The following is a 14,520-nucleotide window of genomic DNA, read 5'->3' as shown; positions in this document are numbered from 1 at the left end:
CTGCAGACCTGCGCGCGCTGGCGGCGGTGACAGCGGCGAGGTCCCTGCACGCCACGCCCCCAGCCTGACGCCTGTCCTGCGGAGGCACGCCCCTTCCCGCCTCTCCATCTCGACCCCCTTTGGGGGCCCAAATCTGCCAGCCACCGTGGCCGCCATCGCCATCGCCAGCGCGTCCCTAGCTCAGCGAAGAACAGGCCTCACCAGGATCTCCATCTGCTGCTGAGGTGGCCAGAGCCCCGCCGCGGCCCCGCGCCCCTCCCTGGGTTTGCCTCCGCCACCAGCCCACCGAGCCTTGCTCTCCATACCGACCGGGGATTCTGGTTTATGCTGCCCAGCCACCCACCCCACCTTGTCGCGCTCCCACCTCCCAGCTCCTCCCGCTGCTCAGGTCTGCCACCCCGCTCCTCCCAAGTCTCGCGCCCCTCACGCACCCGGCCTCCTCCCCACTTTGTCCTGGGCCTCGTGTTGCCCCCGCGGGCCTTGCTGCTCCTGTGCCTCCAGTGCCTGCAGCCCACCAGGCCTCCTCCCAGCCCTCACGCCTTGCACCCTACTCCACCACCAGTTCTGTTTCCTCTGCCACTCACACTCCTGTGCTTCAAGCATGGGAGCCAGCACTGCTCCTCGTACACACTCCAGTGTCGCTCCCCAGCCCCGCCCCCAACACAACCCTCTGGGCTGCACATACCCCTTTCCCAGCCTGCCTCCGCCTGTCCCAGGACCTAGGATTCCCTTGTGACTCTAAGGTTGCCCAGCCCCCACTCGCCTTCCCAATGCTCTAAACCAACCCACTCCAGGCTGCAGGGCCTTAGCCCCCTCCCTTTTAGCCCCCACATTTTGTGTTTTCTCACAACAAACACCCCAGTGTTCCTCTGCTTAAGCCTGGCCCCGCCAGCCTGCAGCAGGCAACTCCTGGGCCCTGCTTTACCCACCCGGCCAACAGCTGGTGCCACATTTGCTTCCCTTCTGGATGTCCTTGATTTTCTGACCTCTCTTCTCACTCTCGCTGGCCTATTCTCTTTTCCTTGTTTGTCCCAGGTGCCAGGATGGTGGGGGAACTCCGCTACAGGGAATTCAGAGTGCCCCTGGGGCCCGGCTTGCATGCCTACCCTGATGAGCTGATCCGCCAGCGATTGGGCCACGATGGGCATCCAGAGTACCAGATCCGCTGGCTCATCCTCAGGCGTGGGGAGGATGCGCAAGGGGGCTCTAGTCAAGTGGACTGCAAGGCTGAGCACATCCTGCTATGGATGTCCAGTGACGAGATCTATGCCAACTGCCACAAGATGCTGGGCGAGGATGGCCAAGTTATCTGGCCTTCCCAGGAGACTGCCCGGGAGGCTGGGGCCCTGGACAAATCTGTGCTGGAGGAGATGGAAACGGACGTGAAGTCCCTGATTCAGAGGGCCCTTCGGCAGCTGGAGGAGTGTGTGGGCACCATCCCTCCTGCTCCTCTGCTTCACACTGTCCATGTGCTCAGTGCCTATGCCAGCATTGAGCCCCTCACTGGGGTCTTCAAAGACCCAAGGGTCCTGGATTTGCTCATGCACATGTTGAGTAGTCCAGATTATCAGATTCGCTGGAGCGCGGGCCGGATGATACAAGCCCTGGCCTCCCACGATGCTGGTGAGGAGCAGAGTGGGGAGGAAGGGAGAGCAGGAGAGCGGCTGGGTCAGCTTAGGGCCTCTCAGGGGCCTCTGACCTCATCAATACGTAAATGATCTGTTGCACTTCTCTCATAGTTGGAAGAAAAGGAGGTGGGGTGGTGGGTAGGGGCACCTCTACAGAAAGAGGAAAGACTGAGTCCCCAAGAACCTCATATGAATTGGCTGTCTAGGCAAAGGAAGTTCAGACTTTAGACTCTTCCAGGATGTGTATATATATATTCATTCATATATATGAAAAGGCAAGTTTTGGCTTCCGAAGCAAATCATGTCATTCCTAGTGTATGGTGGAAAAAGGATTGGGTTGAGGGCATAGGGGGTCCAGGAGAGATGCCTGGGAAAGTTAAGGTTAGGGAGCAGTTACTGATTGGGGTGTGGGTTACAGGAACCCGGACCCAGATTCTCCTGTCCCTGAGCCAGCAAGAGGCCATTGAGAAACACCTGGATTTTGACAGCCGTTGTGCCCTGCTGGCTCTGTTTGCACAGGCCACACTCTCTGAACACCCCATGTCTTTCGAGGGCATTCAGCTGCCACAGGTATTGTCAGGGGCATTGGGGGTGGAGCTATGAAGATCTAGCGACCAGGACTTTACACCTGTCCATAGAGGATGGTGTGGAGAGAGGGGCTAAAGCCGGAACAAAGTGGACATAGGCCAAAGATTGTGTCCTACAGGTCCCAGGAAGGCTGCTCTTCTCCCTGGTGAAGCGCTATTTGCATGTCACCTCCCTCCTGGATCAGCTGAATGACAGTGCTGCAGAACCAGGAGCCCAGAACAGCTCTGCTCCTGAGGAGTTGAGCAGGGAGAGGGGTCGGCTGGAGTTGGAGTTCAGCATGGCCATGGGCACCCTGATCTCAGAGCTGGTGCAGGCCATGCGCTGGGACTGGGCCTCCAGCAGACAGGGGCCCTTGGCTCGGTCCTCCTGTTCCATCTTCCAGCCCCAGCTGGCAGATGCAGGCCTAGGGCTGCCGCCCACCCAGCCCCAGTCCTCCCTCAGGAGGTCAACACGGTTTCGCCCTCGCTCTGAGTTCGCAAGTGGCAATACCTATGCCTTGTATGTGCGGGATACCCTGCAGCCGGGGATGCGAGTGCGGATGCTGGATGATTACGAGGAGATCAGTGCTGGGGACGAGGGCAAGTTCCAGCAGAGCAACAATGGCGTGCCCCCGGTGCAGGTGAGCGAGCGCGTGGCGGTGGGACACTGATGGGGATCTTTTTGGGTGGCGCATAGCTGGGGCCTCCATGCAGGGGACTCTGGCAGGCCACCCAAGGAGAAAACCCACAAGGGAATTGAAATGATCAAAGAGGGGCCTATTGAGAAGGGGCCATTTGGAAGGCTGGAAAAATCTGGGTTTAGAGGGCACTGATGTCAGGAAGACTCCCGGGAAGGTAACTGATACAGCCAGACTTCCCCCAAGGGCCAGGGAGTTAGGAGGATAAGGACACATATGTAATACCTTAATCAATAAAGAAAAAAAGTTTTTAATAAAATAAATAAATTTTTAAAAAAGTATCTGCTGCATTTTTTGAGGTAGTTGAGGACAGGCGGAAGTGTAGGGGCATAAGCCATCAAGGACGGGTGAGAGGAGAGGCAGGGCCAGTGCCAATAGGGGAAGGCTGTGTCCATGCTCTCCATGTGCCAGTGTTTTGGCCAGGGGTCACCTGAGGGTCCTCACCATTCGGCCACAGCCAGCCATTAAGTGAGCTTTCTGACCCCCTTTCTTCTCTTTCCCCATGTTCTTCCAGGTGCTGTGGGAATCTACTGGCCGCACCTATTGGGTACACTGGCACATGCTGGAGATTCTGGGTTTTGAGGAAGACATTGAGGACATGGTTGAGGCTGATGAGTACCGGGGGGCAGTGGGCAGTGGCGCCCGGGGTGGAGGTGAGCCCAGAGAGGGAGCTGGAGTAAGCTTTGAGCACGGGAGCGGTGGTCTGGCTGGATGGGCAGTGATCCTTGCGCCCGGTGCCCCGTTTCCACAGCCCTGCCCTCCTGGCGATGGAAGCCCATGGCAGAGCTCTATGCCGTGCCCTACGTGCTGCCTGAGGACGAGGACACGGAAGAGAGCGAGCACCTGACCCAGGCCGAGTGGTGGGAGCTCCTCTTCTTCATCAAGAAGCTGGATGGACCTGACCACCAGGAGGTTCTCCAGATCCTCCAGGAGAACCTCGATGGGGAGGTAGACCCCGAAGCTGGAGGGCTGCACTGGGCTGGAGCATTGGGAGGGCTCCGAGGGGACATGGAGGTTGACGGTGGAAGGGGCTGCAGGGGAGGGGTCTAAAACGTTCGGAGGTGTTGGCGAGTCCTTTGCGAGGAGCCAGCTGCCAGCCATGACAGGTTCAGGATGGAGAAGGCATAGGCGGAGACCCCCACCCCTACCACGTCCCCCGAGCCTCTGCGCTAGTAGGGCTGCCCGCAGTGAGAGCTTCTCCCGATGGCAGGTTCTGGATGACGAGATCCTGGCCGAGCTGGCCGTGCCCATGGAGTTGGCCCAGGACCTGCTGCTGGCTCTGCCAGAGCGCCTCGATGACAGCGCTCTCAGGGACCTGCTCAACTGCCGTGTCTACAGGAAATATGCGCCCGAGGCCCTGGCAGGGCAGCCGGCTCACCCATCCCTGCTGGAAGCCCAGGCCCAGCCTCAGGAGCCAGCAGATGCAGCCAGAGTGGAAGGTGGGGCACCAGACAGACAGAGTGGCTTCTGGGCGGGCCTGAGCCCCGGAGATGTCTGTGCTGAGTTTTGTGCGATCCTGTCCGGGAGAGGTGGCGCCCGAGGGAGAAACTGAAACCTAAGAGATGAGCAGCAAATAAGAGAAGGAGACGTTGTGCTCCCTCCATGGAATGAAGGAGGATGTAAAGTTAGAGAAACTGGGAGAGTTTAAAGCCTGAAAAAGCCCCCCCTCCACATTTTTCCCAGTGTAGAGAAAAACTAAGTGTTACCTGCTTTTAGATACAGGGAACTTCTCTGCTGTATGTGGACGGGAAACTCCTTTGCCATTTTAAGGATATAAAATACAAAATTTGTCTTGAAGCTGTCATGAGTACATTATGAGATGTTATGAGACCCTAAAACCAAGGGGACAAAGCAAATCAAAAACATTTCTAAAAGAAATTAGGAAACAAGATTGAGAGTTAGGAATTTGTCCTTTTCTGATCCTTCACATCACTAACAGTGGCCAACCCTTGTGACTTCCCTCGTCCTGTAGAAAAAGAACCTCCGACGCAGTGCCCCCGCAGCCCCCTGCGGCGTCTGGTGGAGGGTTGTGGGCCAGCTGGGAAAATTGTCCTGGATCTGGAGCAAGCCCTCAGCTCAGAGGGGACCCAGGAGAGCGAGGTCAAGTCGCTGCTGCTGCTGCTGCGGCAGCAGCCCCAGCCCTTCCTGGCGCTGATGCAGAGCCTGGACACCCCAGCAGCCAACAGGGCCCTGCACCTGGCCGTTCTGAGGTGATGTGGTGGTGATAGGTGGGGGAGGGGGGGTCAGAGGGGGTTTCTGAGACTCGCTGCGTATCTCTCCTCCCACCCCTGCTCCCCAGAATCCTGATGCGGCTGGTGGACTTCCCTGAGGCGCTGCTGCTCCCCTGGCACGAGGCCATGGACGCCTGCATGGCCTGCCTGCGGTCCCCAGACACTGACCGAGAGGTACCCCGGCCCTGCTCTGGGGGATGCTGAGGGCAGAGGACGCAAGGCAGCCTCTGATGAGGCAGACCTCCTGGGTGGGGCATTGTGCCCTTTGGTTTGGGTTTGGGTTTAAAATTGAATTTTATTTCTTTAAATGTGTAATACATTCACACAATTCACAGATCAAAACGATATGATAAGATATATATTGAATTCTCACTCCCACCTGAATCCCTGTTTTCCCAGTGCCCCCCAAGGGCCCCTTATATATCCTTCCTGTGTTTCCGTATGCAAATATAAACAAACCCCAATGTGTGATCTGATTTGCCAGCTCCTTTTTTACACAAAAGGGTATGTCCATATGACATTAAGAGCCTCAGTGGGTAGAGGAGACAGAGGAGACCATCACATCCCAGAGTCCCCTGCCACAAAGACATCCTGGGCACAGAGGCTTGGGAAGGGTCAGGGAACTAGGGTCCTGGTGGCAGTGGGTGTCTGCAGCATGCACCTTGGCGGGTGGACTCGCTGTGCGCGCACACGCTGGTCCCTCTCGGCCCCCTCCCTGCCGACAGGTGGCTGCTTAGGGCCTGAGGATCTCGAAATGCAGCCCCACAGCCTGTTCTTGGGACAGTTGGGCCTGAAAAGAAACACGCTGTGGTGCTCTCTGCACCTGCCGCAAACGTAATCAGGAGTTGAGAACGCCAGGGGGGCAGAGCATCTCCTGGCTTTTCCATTTCAGTTTGTCTTTGGTTCTCTCACTCCACCCAGCCCTCGTGTCTGCCCCATCCCTGTCATTTTACTTCCTCACTCTGTCTTGTTCCCTGCAGTAGCCCCAGCACCCAGCACACAGTGGGTGTATAGTAAGCACTGCTGCAGATGCCCCTGGGGCCTGTGCCTTGTCCTCTTTATTCACTTGCCCCGCCCACACCCCAGGTGCTCCAGGAACTGATCTTCTTCCTGCACCGCCTGGCCTCAGTGAGCAGGGACTATGCCGTGGTGCTGAATCAGCTGGGAGCCCGAGATGCCATCTCCAAGGCCCTGGAAAAGCACCTGGGGAAGCTGGATCTGGCCCAGGAGCTGCGGGACATGGTGGTCAAGTGTGAGAAGCACGCCCACCTCTACAGGAAACTCACCACCAACATCCTGGGAGGCTGTATCCAGGTCAGGAGGAAGGATGGGAAGCCTGTGGGTTCACATGGTAAGAACGTGAAACCCGAGCAGTGGAGGGGAGGGGGGTGTTTCTGAAGTTGGAAGAGGCAGGTGAGTCTAGTGAACCTGGGGGCTTTGTTCTCCACGCCTCAGCCCATGTGGACCTGCTCTGCCCGTGTCACGGAGCAAGTCCCATTGCTGCTGGGTCTTTCTCCATACGTGCTCCTTGTTTCTCCGTGTCCCTCCCTCGCCTTGTGCCCCCTCTCTCTGATGTTCCGGCTGCAGATGGTGCTGGGTCAGATCGAAGACCACAGACGAACCCACCGACCCATCAACATCCCCTTCTTTGACGTGTTCCTCCGATATCTGTGCCAGGGTCCGTGCCTGTCCCCACGTCACGCATGCCCCCGTACCTACGTCTGTTTTCCCTCCACATCTACCAGGCTGTGACCGCCACCCCCTCCCACTGCCCCCAGGCTCCAGTGTGGAAGTGAAGGAGGACAAGTGCTGGGAGAAGGTGGAGGTGTCCTCCAACCCGCTCCGGGCCAGCAAGCTGACGGACCGCAACCCCAAGACCTACTGGGAGTCCAACGGCAGCACCGGCTCCCACTACATCACCGTGCACATGCGCCAGGGCGTCCTCATCAGGTAACGGGCTCCCTGCACATGCGTGGCCTCACCTACACTTGCTCACGATTTCCGTGTTTGTCTTGGGGGAAGCACCATCCCCGTGAACATGACCAAAGGGTCCCCTTGGCTCTGTCCACAAGGATATGACTGGTTCCAGTTCCAACTGGTTCCTCTCCCCTGCTCCCAGGCAGCTGACTCTGCTGGTGGCCGGCGAAGACTCGAGCTACATGCCGGCCAGGGTGGTGGTGTTCGGGGGCGACAGCACCAGCTCTCTTAACACAGAACTCAATTCGGTAGGGACCCCTGTGCCATTAGACCACCCCTCACAGGACCAACCCTCCTGCCCAGACTCCTACATTCCTCTCTGCCTTGTGCCCCGTAGAAAGTAGAGGCCTTTATCCCTGTGCCTACGTGATGGCATCAGGCCCTGAACAGTGAGGGTGGCATTAGCACCCTTTCATCAGGGCCTCCCACGTCCTGGTCTGGGGAAGGGAGGGACACCGCGAGGGACGGGAACAGACTGTGTGCTCTCAGCACTCTCATCCCCACATGGAGGTGACAGCCTCCCCACCCCCCGCAGGTCAACGTGATGCCCTCCGCCCGCCGGGTGGTCCTTCTGGAGAACCTGAACCGCTTCTGGCCCGTCATCCAGATCCGCATAAAGCGCTGCCAGCAGGTAGGGCAGGGGGTGAGGTGTGGCTCCCGGGCACCGGGCTCTTGCCCTGCAGCTGTTGCAGATCTTGGACCAGAGCTCCAGCCTGGGTCGTGGGCAGCTCCAGGAGTGAGGCCTGAGGGTGTGGCTGACGGCAGCCCATCCTGAGGAGACTGCGGACCAGGTGAAGCAGGCCCGTGCGCCTTGCAGGGCGGCATCGACACGCGCATTCGGGGGTTGGAGGTCCTGGGCCCCAAGCCCACATTCTGGCCAGTGTTCCGGGAGCAGCTCTGTCGTCACACACGCCTCTTCTACATGGTGCGGGCGCAGGCCTGGAGTCAGGACATAGCGGAGGACCGCAAGCGCCTCCTGCACCTGAGTTCTAGGTGTGTGCGAGCATGTGTGTGCCTGTGTGTGCGAAAGGTGAGAGATCACGGTGCTGCTGGGCGGGCTCCGTGGCGGTGGGAGAGAGTTAACGTGCTTGGGGAGGGGCTGGAGTGTTTGTAGTCTGAGGAGGGAAGGAAAGAATCAAGACGAGACTGCTCTGCTGCACTGGGAATGGAATGTGCCAGTCAACCTGTGGGGGGTTGTCAAGTACCCGGTGGGGATTGGGTCTGGGTGCTGGGGGGGAACTGGCAATCTTAGTCTGGGTGGACGCTGGGGCCACTTACGACACCTTCCTCCTTCCTCCTCATCCCCAGACTCAACGGGGCTCTGCGCCAGGAGCAGACGTTTGCTGATCGCTTCCTCCCTGACAACGAAGCCGCCCAAGCGCTGGGCAAGACCTGCTGGGAGGCCCTGGTCAGCCCCCTGGTGCAGAACATCACCTCCCCCGGTAACCATCGACCCCTGACCCTTTACCATCCAGGTGTCGGCCCCACTAACTGGCCTCTTCGTGCTCTACGCTGGAGCCACCCGGTTTCGCTCTTGGCCCTTTTGGGACCTGCACGTTTATTGGGGAACCCAGTGCCCCTCTTCTCACAGCCCAGGGGCCACCTTTCCCATGTCTCTCGGGTGCCAGCCGACCCCATAGGATCAGAAGGGGCCTTGCTACCTCCCTCCCCAGGTCATTCTGTCCCCTGCTCTTTCTCCACCCCCAGTCCTGCAGCCTCTCCCACTGCCCTGCAGACACGCCCTGCCGTGGCTTCTGTTCTCTGCCCTGCAGATGAGGATGGCATCAGCCCCCTGGGCTGGCTGCTGGACCAGTACCTGGGGTGTCGGGAGGCTGCCCACAACCCTCAGAGCCGCGCGGCAGCTTTCTCCTCGAGGGTGCGCCGCCTCACCCACCTGCTGGTGCACGTGGAGCCCTGTGCGGGGCCCGCTGCGGCGGGGGCCGCTCCTCGGCCCAGTGAGTACCAGCAGGCTCAGGCGGGAGCTCGGTGGGGGCATTGCCCGGTGTGCCCCCACTCATTCTACGGCTTTTGTCCCTCCTCACCCTACCCCTCCCTGTGTGCTCAGCCTGTTCGTCTTCCAAGTGTGTGTCACCCCACCCACGAGCATCATTTGGGGTGGCAGCATGTCAGGAAAGGCCCCGGGGCTCAGCCTTGAATGGGGACCCAGGAGCTGAAGGGCTGCCCCCACCTTGCCTCTGCCCTCCCTGTCTCCACAGAAGGCAGAAACAGAAGCCACGACTGGGGCTCCCTGGCTGCCCCGGGGCTTCCCAGCAGCATCATGAAAAACCTGACCCGCTGCTGGCAGGCAGCAGTGGAGGAGCAGGTGGGCGGGGCGGGGGGAGGGCACAAGGCGGGAGGGAGGGACTGCCGTGGTGGCTGTTGGGTTGCCTCCTCACACTGCTGCCCCTTCCCCCAGGTGAACAGTTTTCTGACCTCACACTGGCGGGATGATGACTTTGTGCCACGCTACTGTGAGCACTTCAATAATCTGCAGAAGTCCAGCTCCGAGCTGTTTGGGCCACGGGCAGCCTTCTTGCTGGCGCTGCAGAACGGCTGTGCTGGGGCCTTGCTGAGGCTCCCTTTTCTCAGAGCTGCCCACGTAAGCCTCCTGCCCTCGCCTCTTCCCAAAACTCTCCCTTCCCCACCGCCTCAAAAGGGCCCACCCTGCCTTTCCCATTCTGTAAGCAACATGCATTGGGACATAACCATATTGTTGTTGTTTTGGCTTTATTTTTTTTAAATATATCTTTATTGATTTCAGAGAGGAAGGGAGAGAGGGAAAGAGAAACATCAATGATGAGAGAAAACCATAGATCAGCTGCCTCCTGCACGTCCCCCAATGGGGATCAAGCCCACAACCCAGGCATGTGTCCCTGACTGGAATCGAACCCGGGACCTTTCAGTCTGCAGGCCAATGCTCTATCCACTGAACCAAACCAGCCAGGGCTTTTTTGGCACATATATATAAAAGTCAAAGAAAAGCCCTGGCCAGTGTGGCTCAGTTGGTTGGAGCACTGTCCCGTAGACTGAAAGGTCGAGGGTTCGATTCCCTGTCAGGGCACATACTTATGTTTCCGGTTTGATCCCCATTTGAGGACCATAGGGGAGGCAACTGATCGATGTTTCTCTCTCACACTGATGTCTCTCTCCCTGTCTCCCTTTATCTCTAAAATCAGTAAACATATGTATTTTTTCATTCAAAGAAAAAAACACAGTGACCCGCAGCATGCCGTCCTAATACATCTTGATAGACCTTCTTCTATTTGAATGCACGATTTAATAGTTCACTCATGAATGCCTAAAATGCCATGTCCTGTTTTCCTTGATCGTTACATTAAAAGCCTTGGCCAGTGTTGCTATTTGCACTCATTTTTCCTTTGTGCCTAAATTCCATCTAATGGATGGACTATAATTTACTCCTGCATTCGCATCATCCCATAAATATTTAACAAGCGCTTAAAACGTGTCAGGCACTGTGATAAGAGTTGAAGATAGACCAAGTCCATTCCCTAAAAAGTGTACAGTCTTCCAGGGAAGACACGGGATTAAGCAGACGATAAACTAACATGTGACAGGCTCTCTGGTAAGCACGGAACGATGCAGTGGGCGCGTGAGGCAGCGGCTGCCTGAGTGGCTTTTGTTCGTTCTATTTCATTAGTAATGCTGCAGTGTGACCATTTTTGTACATATAACTTACTTCCTCATATTAGAGTTGCCAACCCTGGCCAGTGTGGCTCGGTTGGGCATTATCCTGTGCACAGAAAGGTTGCCAGTTTGATTCCCATTCAGGGCACATGCCTGGGTTTCAGACTCGTTACCCAGTAGGGGGCATGTAGGAGGCAGCCCATTGATATTTCACTCTCACATCAATGTTTCTCTCTCACCCTCTCCCTCTCATTAATGCAATTGTTAATGACTTTATAAAGCAGTTTTATGGCCCAGCCAGCTCAGTGGTTGAACATTGACCTATGAACCAGGAAGTCACGCTTTAATTCTCTATCAGGGCACATGCCTGGGCTCCATCCCCAGTAGGGGGCATGCAGGAGGCAGTCGATCAATGATTCTCTCTCATCATTGATGTTTCTGTATCTCTCTCCCTCTCCCTCTCTGAAATCAATAAAAATATGTTTTAAAAAAGTTTTATGAAAGTGTTGACCAATTTATGAAGCTTTGAGCCATTTCATATCTACCGCATCAGACCTCCTCACTGCTCCCACCCACCAGTGGTCGGCAAACGGCGGCTCTCGAGCCACATGCGGCTCGTGAGCCGCGGTTTGCCGCTCTGTTGACTAATGAGTTTGCCGACCACTGCACTAACCCATTCATGGTTTTCCTGTGCTCTTCCCACCGCCCAGGTGAGTGAGCAGTTTGCCCGGCACATTGACCAGCGGATCCAGGGCAGCCGGATTGGTGGGGCCCGGGGGATGGAGATGCTGGCGCACTTGCAGCGATGCCTGGAAACCGTCCTGATTTTCTCTGGCCTGGAAATAGCCACCACCTTTGAGCATTACTACCAGTGAGTGTGGACCTCGGGAGTGGGAGGTGGGGGGAGGCAGGCTGACAGAGGCCGGGGCAGCTTGTGGGTCTGGGAGCCTGGGGTTCAGGCAGCCTGGAGGCCTGGAGCAGGAGGCTGGGCCGTGCCGAGTGCCCACACTGAGCCGGGCCTGGGCTGTGTGTGCTGCAGGCACTACATGGCGGACCGTCTCCTGAGCCTGGGCTCCAGCTGGCTGGAGGGGGCCGTGCTGGAGCAGATCGGTTCCTGCTTCCCCAACCGCCTCCCCCAGCAGATGCTGCGGAGCCTGAGCACCTCTGAGGAGCTGCAGCGCCAGTTCCACGTCTACCAGCTCCAGCGGCTCGACCAGGAACTCCTGAAGCTGGAGGACACAGAGAAGAAAATACAGGTGGGGGCCCGGGGAGCGAGGAGCAGATGGGAGGTCGGAAAGCAGAGCGGCATGGAGCAGACCCGGGGAGGCCCCTGGCTTTTGGGAACCCTGTGTTCCCTCTTCTGGTGGCCAGGAGGCCAGCGGCAAGGAGCACGAGAGGGAGCGCGAAGAGGACGCCGAGGAAGCCGGGGCCGCAGCAGCTGCAGATGTGACGGAAGAGGATGAGGAGGAGAACGAGGACCTCTACTATGAGGGGGCCATGCCGGAAGTGTCTGTGCTGGTCTTGGCACCACGCTGCTGGCCCATTGCCTCCATCTGCCACACGCTGAACCCCAGAACCTGCCTGCCCTCCTACCTGAGGGGCACCTTGAACCGATACTCCAACTTCTACAACAAGAGTGAGGAGCGGAGCAAAGGAAACGGGGGGCTGGGAAGAGGCTGGGATGCTGGGGAGGAACTGGGGTTGGGGCAGACCCTGGGGTTGGGAGGCTTCATGGGGTAGACTTGAGAAGAAAGGGCAGGAGCTTAGGTTTGGGGGAGGGGGTGGGGCTATCAGGCACTAGATCGCCAAACTATTGCCTTCTTAACGTAAGACCCCAGCTCTCTTTGTGGGTGGTGAGGAGGATGGAGGCAGGGGGCACTGAGGCCACCAGAAGGGCTCTCTCTCTCCCTCAGGGGTAGGTCAGTCACTGTACCCCAGCTCCCACTGGGGGCTGACCCTGGGCTGGGCAGTGACACGGGAGGGGGAGGAGAATCAGACCGACCGTCAGGGGGTCCCAGACTAACCAGGGAGACATTGTCTTCTCTCTCAGGGGGATTCCAGGTGACGAGAGCCCCTGCGCTTCTTTACTTTGTGGTTTTTTCTCCCTAAAGAATGGGGAACTCCTCGAGGGTGCCGATCAGAGCCTGCCTGGTACAGGGCTAGGCACGCGGTGGGCTCCCAGGTGCCTGAGGCTCCCCTGCGGGGAAGCAGAGAAGGCCGAGCTCCGGAAGGCTCAGGCCAGGAACCAGTGTCCACAAATGCTGGCCACACGCTCTGCAATTAGCGGGGCCAGAGCGTAACCAATGGTGTGCCCTCCCCAGCCCGACCCCCTCCACCTCCCTGATCCTTCTCAGGTCAGAGCTACCCTGCCCCGGAGCAGGGCCCGCAGAGGCGGCTGCAGTGGACGTGGCTGGGCCGGGCCGAGGTGCAGTTTGGGGACCAGACCCTGCATGTGTCCACCGTGCAGATGTGGCTGCTGCTGTATCTCAACGACCTGAAGGTGGCCCCGCTGTCTGCTCCTCCCTGCTCTCTCCCACCTCATCTCTCATCTTTCTCCCCAAACTTTGACTCCTGTCCTCCTCCCCTCCACCTCTCCGCCCCACCCTGTGAGGGAGCCTGAGTGTTCCCTCCCTTTCTCCAGGCGGTCTCCATGGAGAATCTGCGGGCACTCTCGGGGCTCCCTGCAGACACCCTGAATCAGGCAGTTGGGCTTCTCACCTCCTCACGAGGCCCCCTGGACCTTCACGAGCAAAAGGACGTCCCAGGAGGTGTGTACTTGGGGCAGAGGGGCCTGAGCCGGGGCGGCCTGGTCGTGGGCCCCTGCCCGAGTGACCGGTGCTCCTTTCAGGTGTGCTCAAGATTCGAGATGACAGCGAGGAGCCCCGGCCAAGGAGGGGCAACGCGTGGCTCATCCCGCCTCAGACGTACCTGAAAGCTGAGGATGAAGAGGGCCGGAGCCTGGAGAAGAGACGGAACCTTCTGAACTGCCTCGTCGTCCGAATCCTCAAGGCCCACGGGGACGAGGGGCTGCACATTGGCCAGCTTGTCTGCCTGGTAGGCGGGGGTGGGCAGGGGGGATGGAGCTTTGGGGTGGGGGGTGTAGTCCACAGAGGGAGGTGGTCCTGGGAGGGTTGAGGTTGGGGTGCACCTGGTGCCCTTGGAGCTTGTGGCCCTGGCAGCTTGTGCTTGGAGTGGAAGCTAGACGCGGTGAGCTGGGTGTCTGACGTGTTGTCCCCTCCCCCCTCCATACCAGGTGCTGGAAGCTTGGCAGAAGGGCCCATGTCCTCCCAGGGGTTTGGTCAGCGGCCTGGGTAGAGGGTCTGCCTGCAGCAGCACCGATGTCCTCTCCTGCATCCTGCACCTCCTGGGCAAGGGCACGGTGAGACGCCGTGACGACCGGCCCCAGGTGCTGTCCTACGCAGTCCCCGTGACTGTGACGGAGCCTCACACCGAGTCCCTGAACCCGGGCTCCTCAGGCCCCAACCCACCCCTCACCTTCCACACCCTGCAGATTCGATCTCGAGGTGTGCCCTATGCCTCCTGCACCGTCACCCAGAGCTTCTCTACCTTCCGGTAGCCCTGCAGCTGGGACCAGGGCTAGGCAGGGCCCGGCATCCTACAGAAATAAAATGCGGGAGTTGGAGTGCGTGGCCTGTGTGGTGACTGCTGGGGATCTGGCGGGCTTCGCTGGCTAAAAGGGAAGAAGAGTCCTCTGGTTCCGAGGCTCTCTCGTGCCGTCCAGGAGTCACCAGGGTGAGGGGGACAGCGTGGGGAG

General features: G+C 58.7%; 1 protein-coding gene across 1 annotated transcript; it reads left to right on the top strand.

Moving 5' to 3' along the window:
- Nucleotides 1-93: 93 nt before the first annotated feature.
- Nucleotides 94-14,375, top strand: CUL7 (cullin 7). The gene is made up of 26 exons (XM_028128038.2): nucleotides 94-224; nucleotides 1,036-1,623; nucleotides 2,047-2,198; nucleotides 2,335-2,835; nucleotides 3,407-3,545; nucleotides 3,644-3,840; nucleotides 4,103-4,331; nucleotides 4,865-5,102; nucleotides 5,192-5,297; nucleotides 6,210-6,437; nucleotides 6,711-6,801; nucleotides 6,902-7,073; nucleotides 7,243-7,348; nucleotides 7,636-7,731; nucleotides 7,918-8,093; nucleotides 8,409-8,542; nucleotides 8,873-9,055; nucleotides 9,317-9,423; nucleotides 9,517-9,699; nucleotides 11,456-11,616; nucleotides 11,785-12,001; nucleotides 12,117-12,381; nucleotides 13,100-13,245; nucleotides 13,387-13,513; nucleotides 13,594-13,799; nucleotides 13,999-14,375. Exons 2-26 carry the CDS (start codon nucleotides 1,044-1,046, stop codon nucleotides 14,320-14,322), a joined length of 5,064 nt encoding a protein of 1,687 aa, XP_027983839.2. The 5' UTR covers nucleotides 94-224; nucleotides 1,036-1,043; the 3' UTR covers nucleotides 14,323-14,375.
- The last annotated feature ends 145 nt before the right edge of the window (nucleotides 14,376-14,520 follow it).

The sequence above is a fragment of the Eptesicus fuscus genome, chromosome 10 (genome assembly GCF_027574615.1).
Source record: "Eptesicus fuscus isolate TK198812 chromosome 10, DD_ASM_mEF_20220401, whole genome shotgun sequence".
NCBI classification, from domain to species: Eukaryota; Metazoa; Chordata; class Mammalia; order Chiroptera; family Vespertilionidae; genus Eptesicus; species Eptesicus fuscus.
The sequence above is the reverse complement of the archived record's forward strand: the minus strand, read 5'-3'. Positions and strand labels throughout refer to the sequence as shown.

Bases quoted from the DNA above. Each gene is read 5' to 3' on its own strand.
- CUL7 (XM_028128038.2), top strand. From the start codon at position 1,044: ATGGTGGGGGAACTCCGCTACAGGGAATTCAGAGTGCCCCTGGGGCCC. The intron at 2,836-3,406 runs GTGAGCGAGCGC...ATGTTCTTCCAG, and splicing joins ATGGCGTGCCCCCGGTGCAG to GTGCTGTGGGAATCTACTGG. The intron at 5,103-5,191 runs GTGATGTGGTGG...CCTGCTCCCCAG, and splicing joins CTGCACCTGGCCGTTCTGAG to AATCCTGATGCGGCTGGTGG.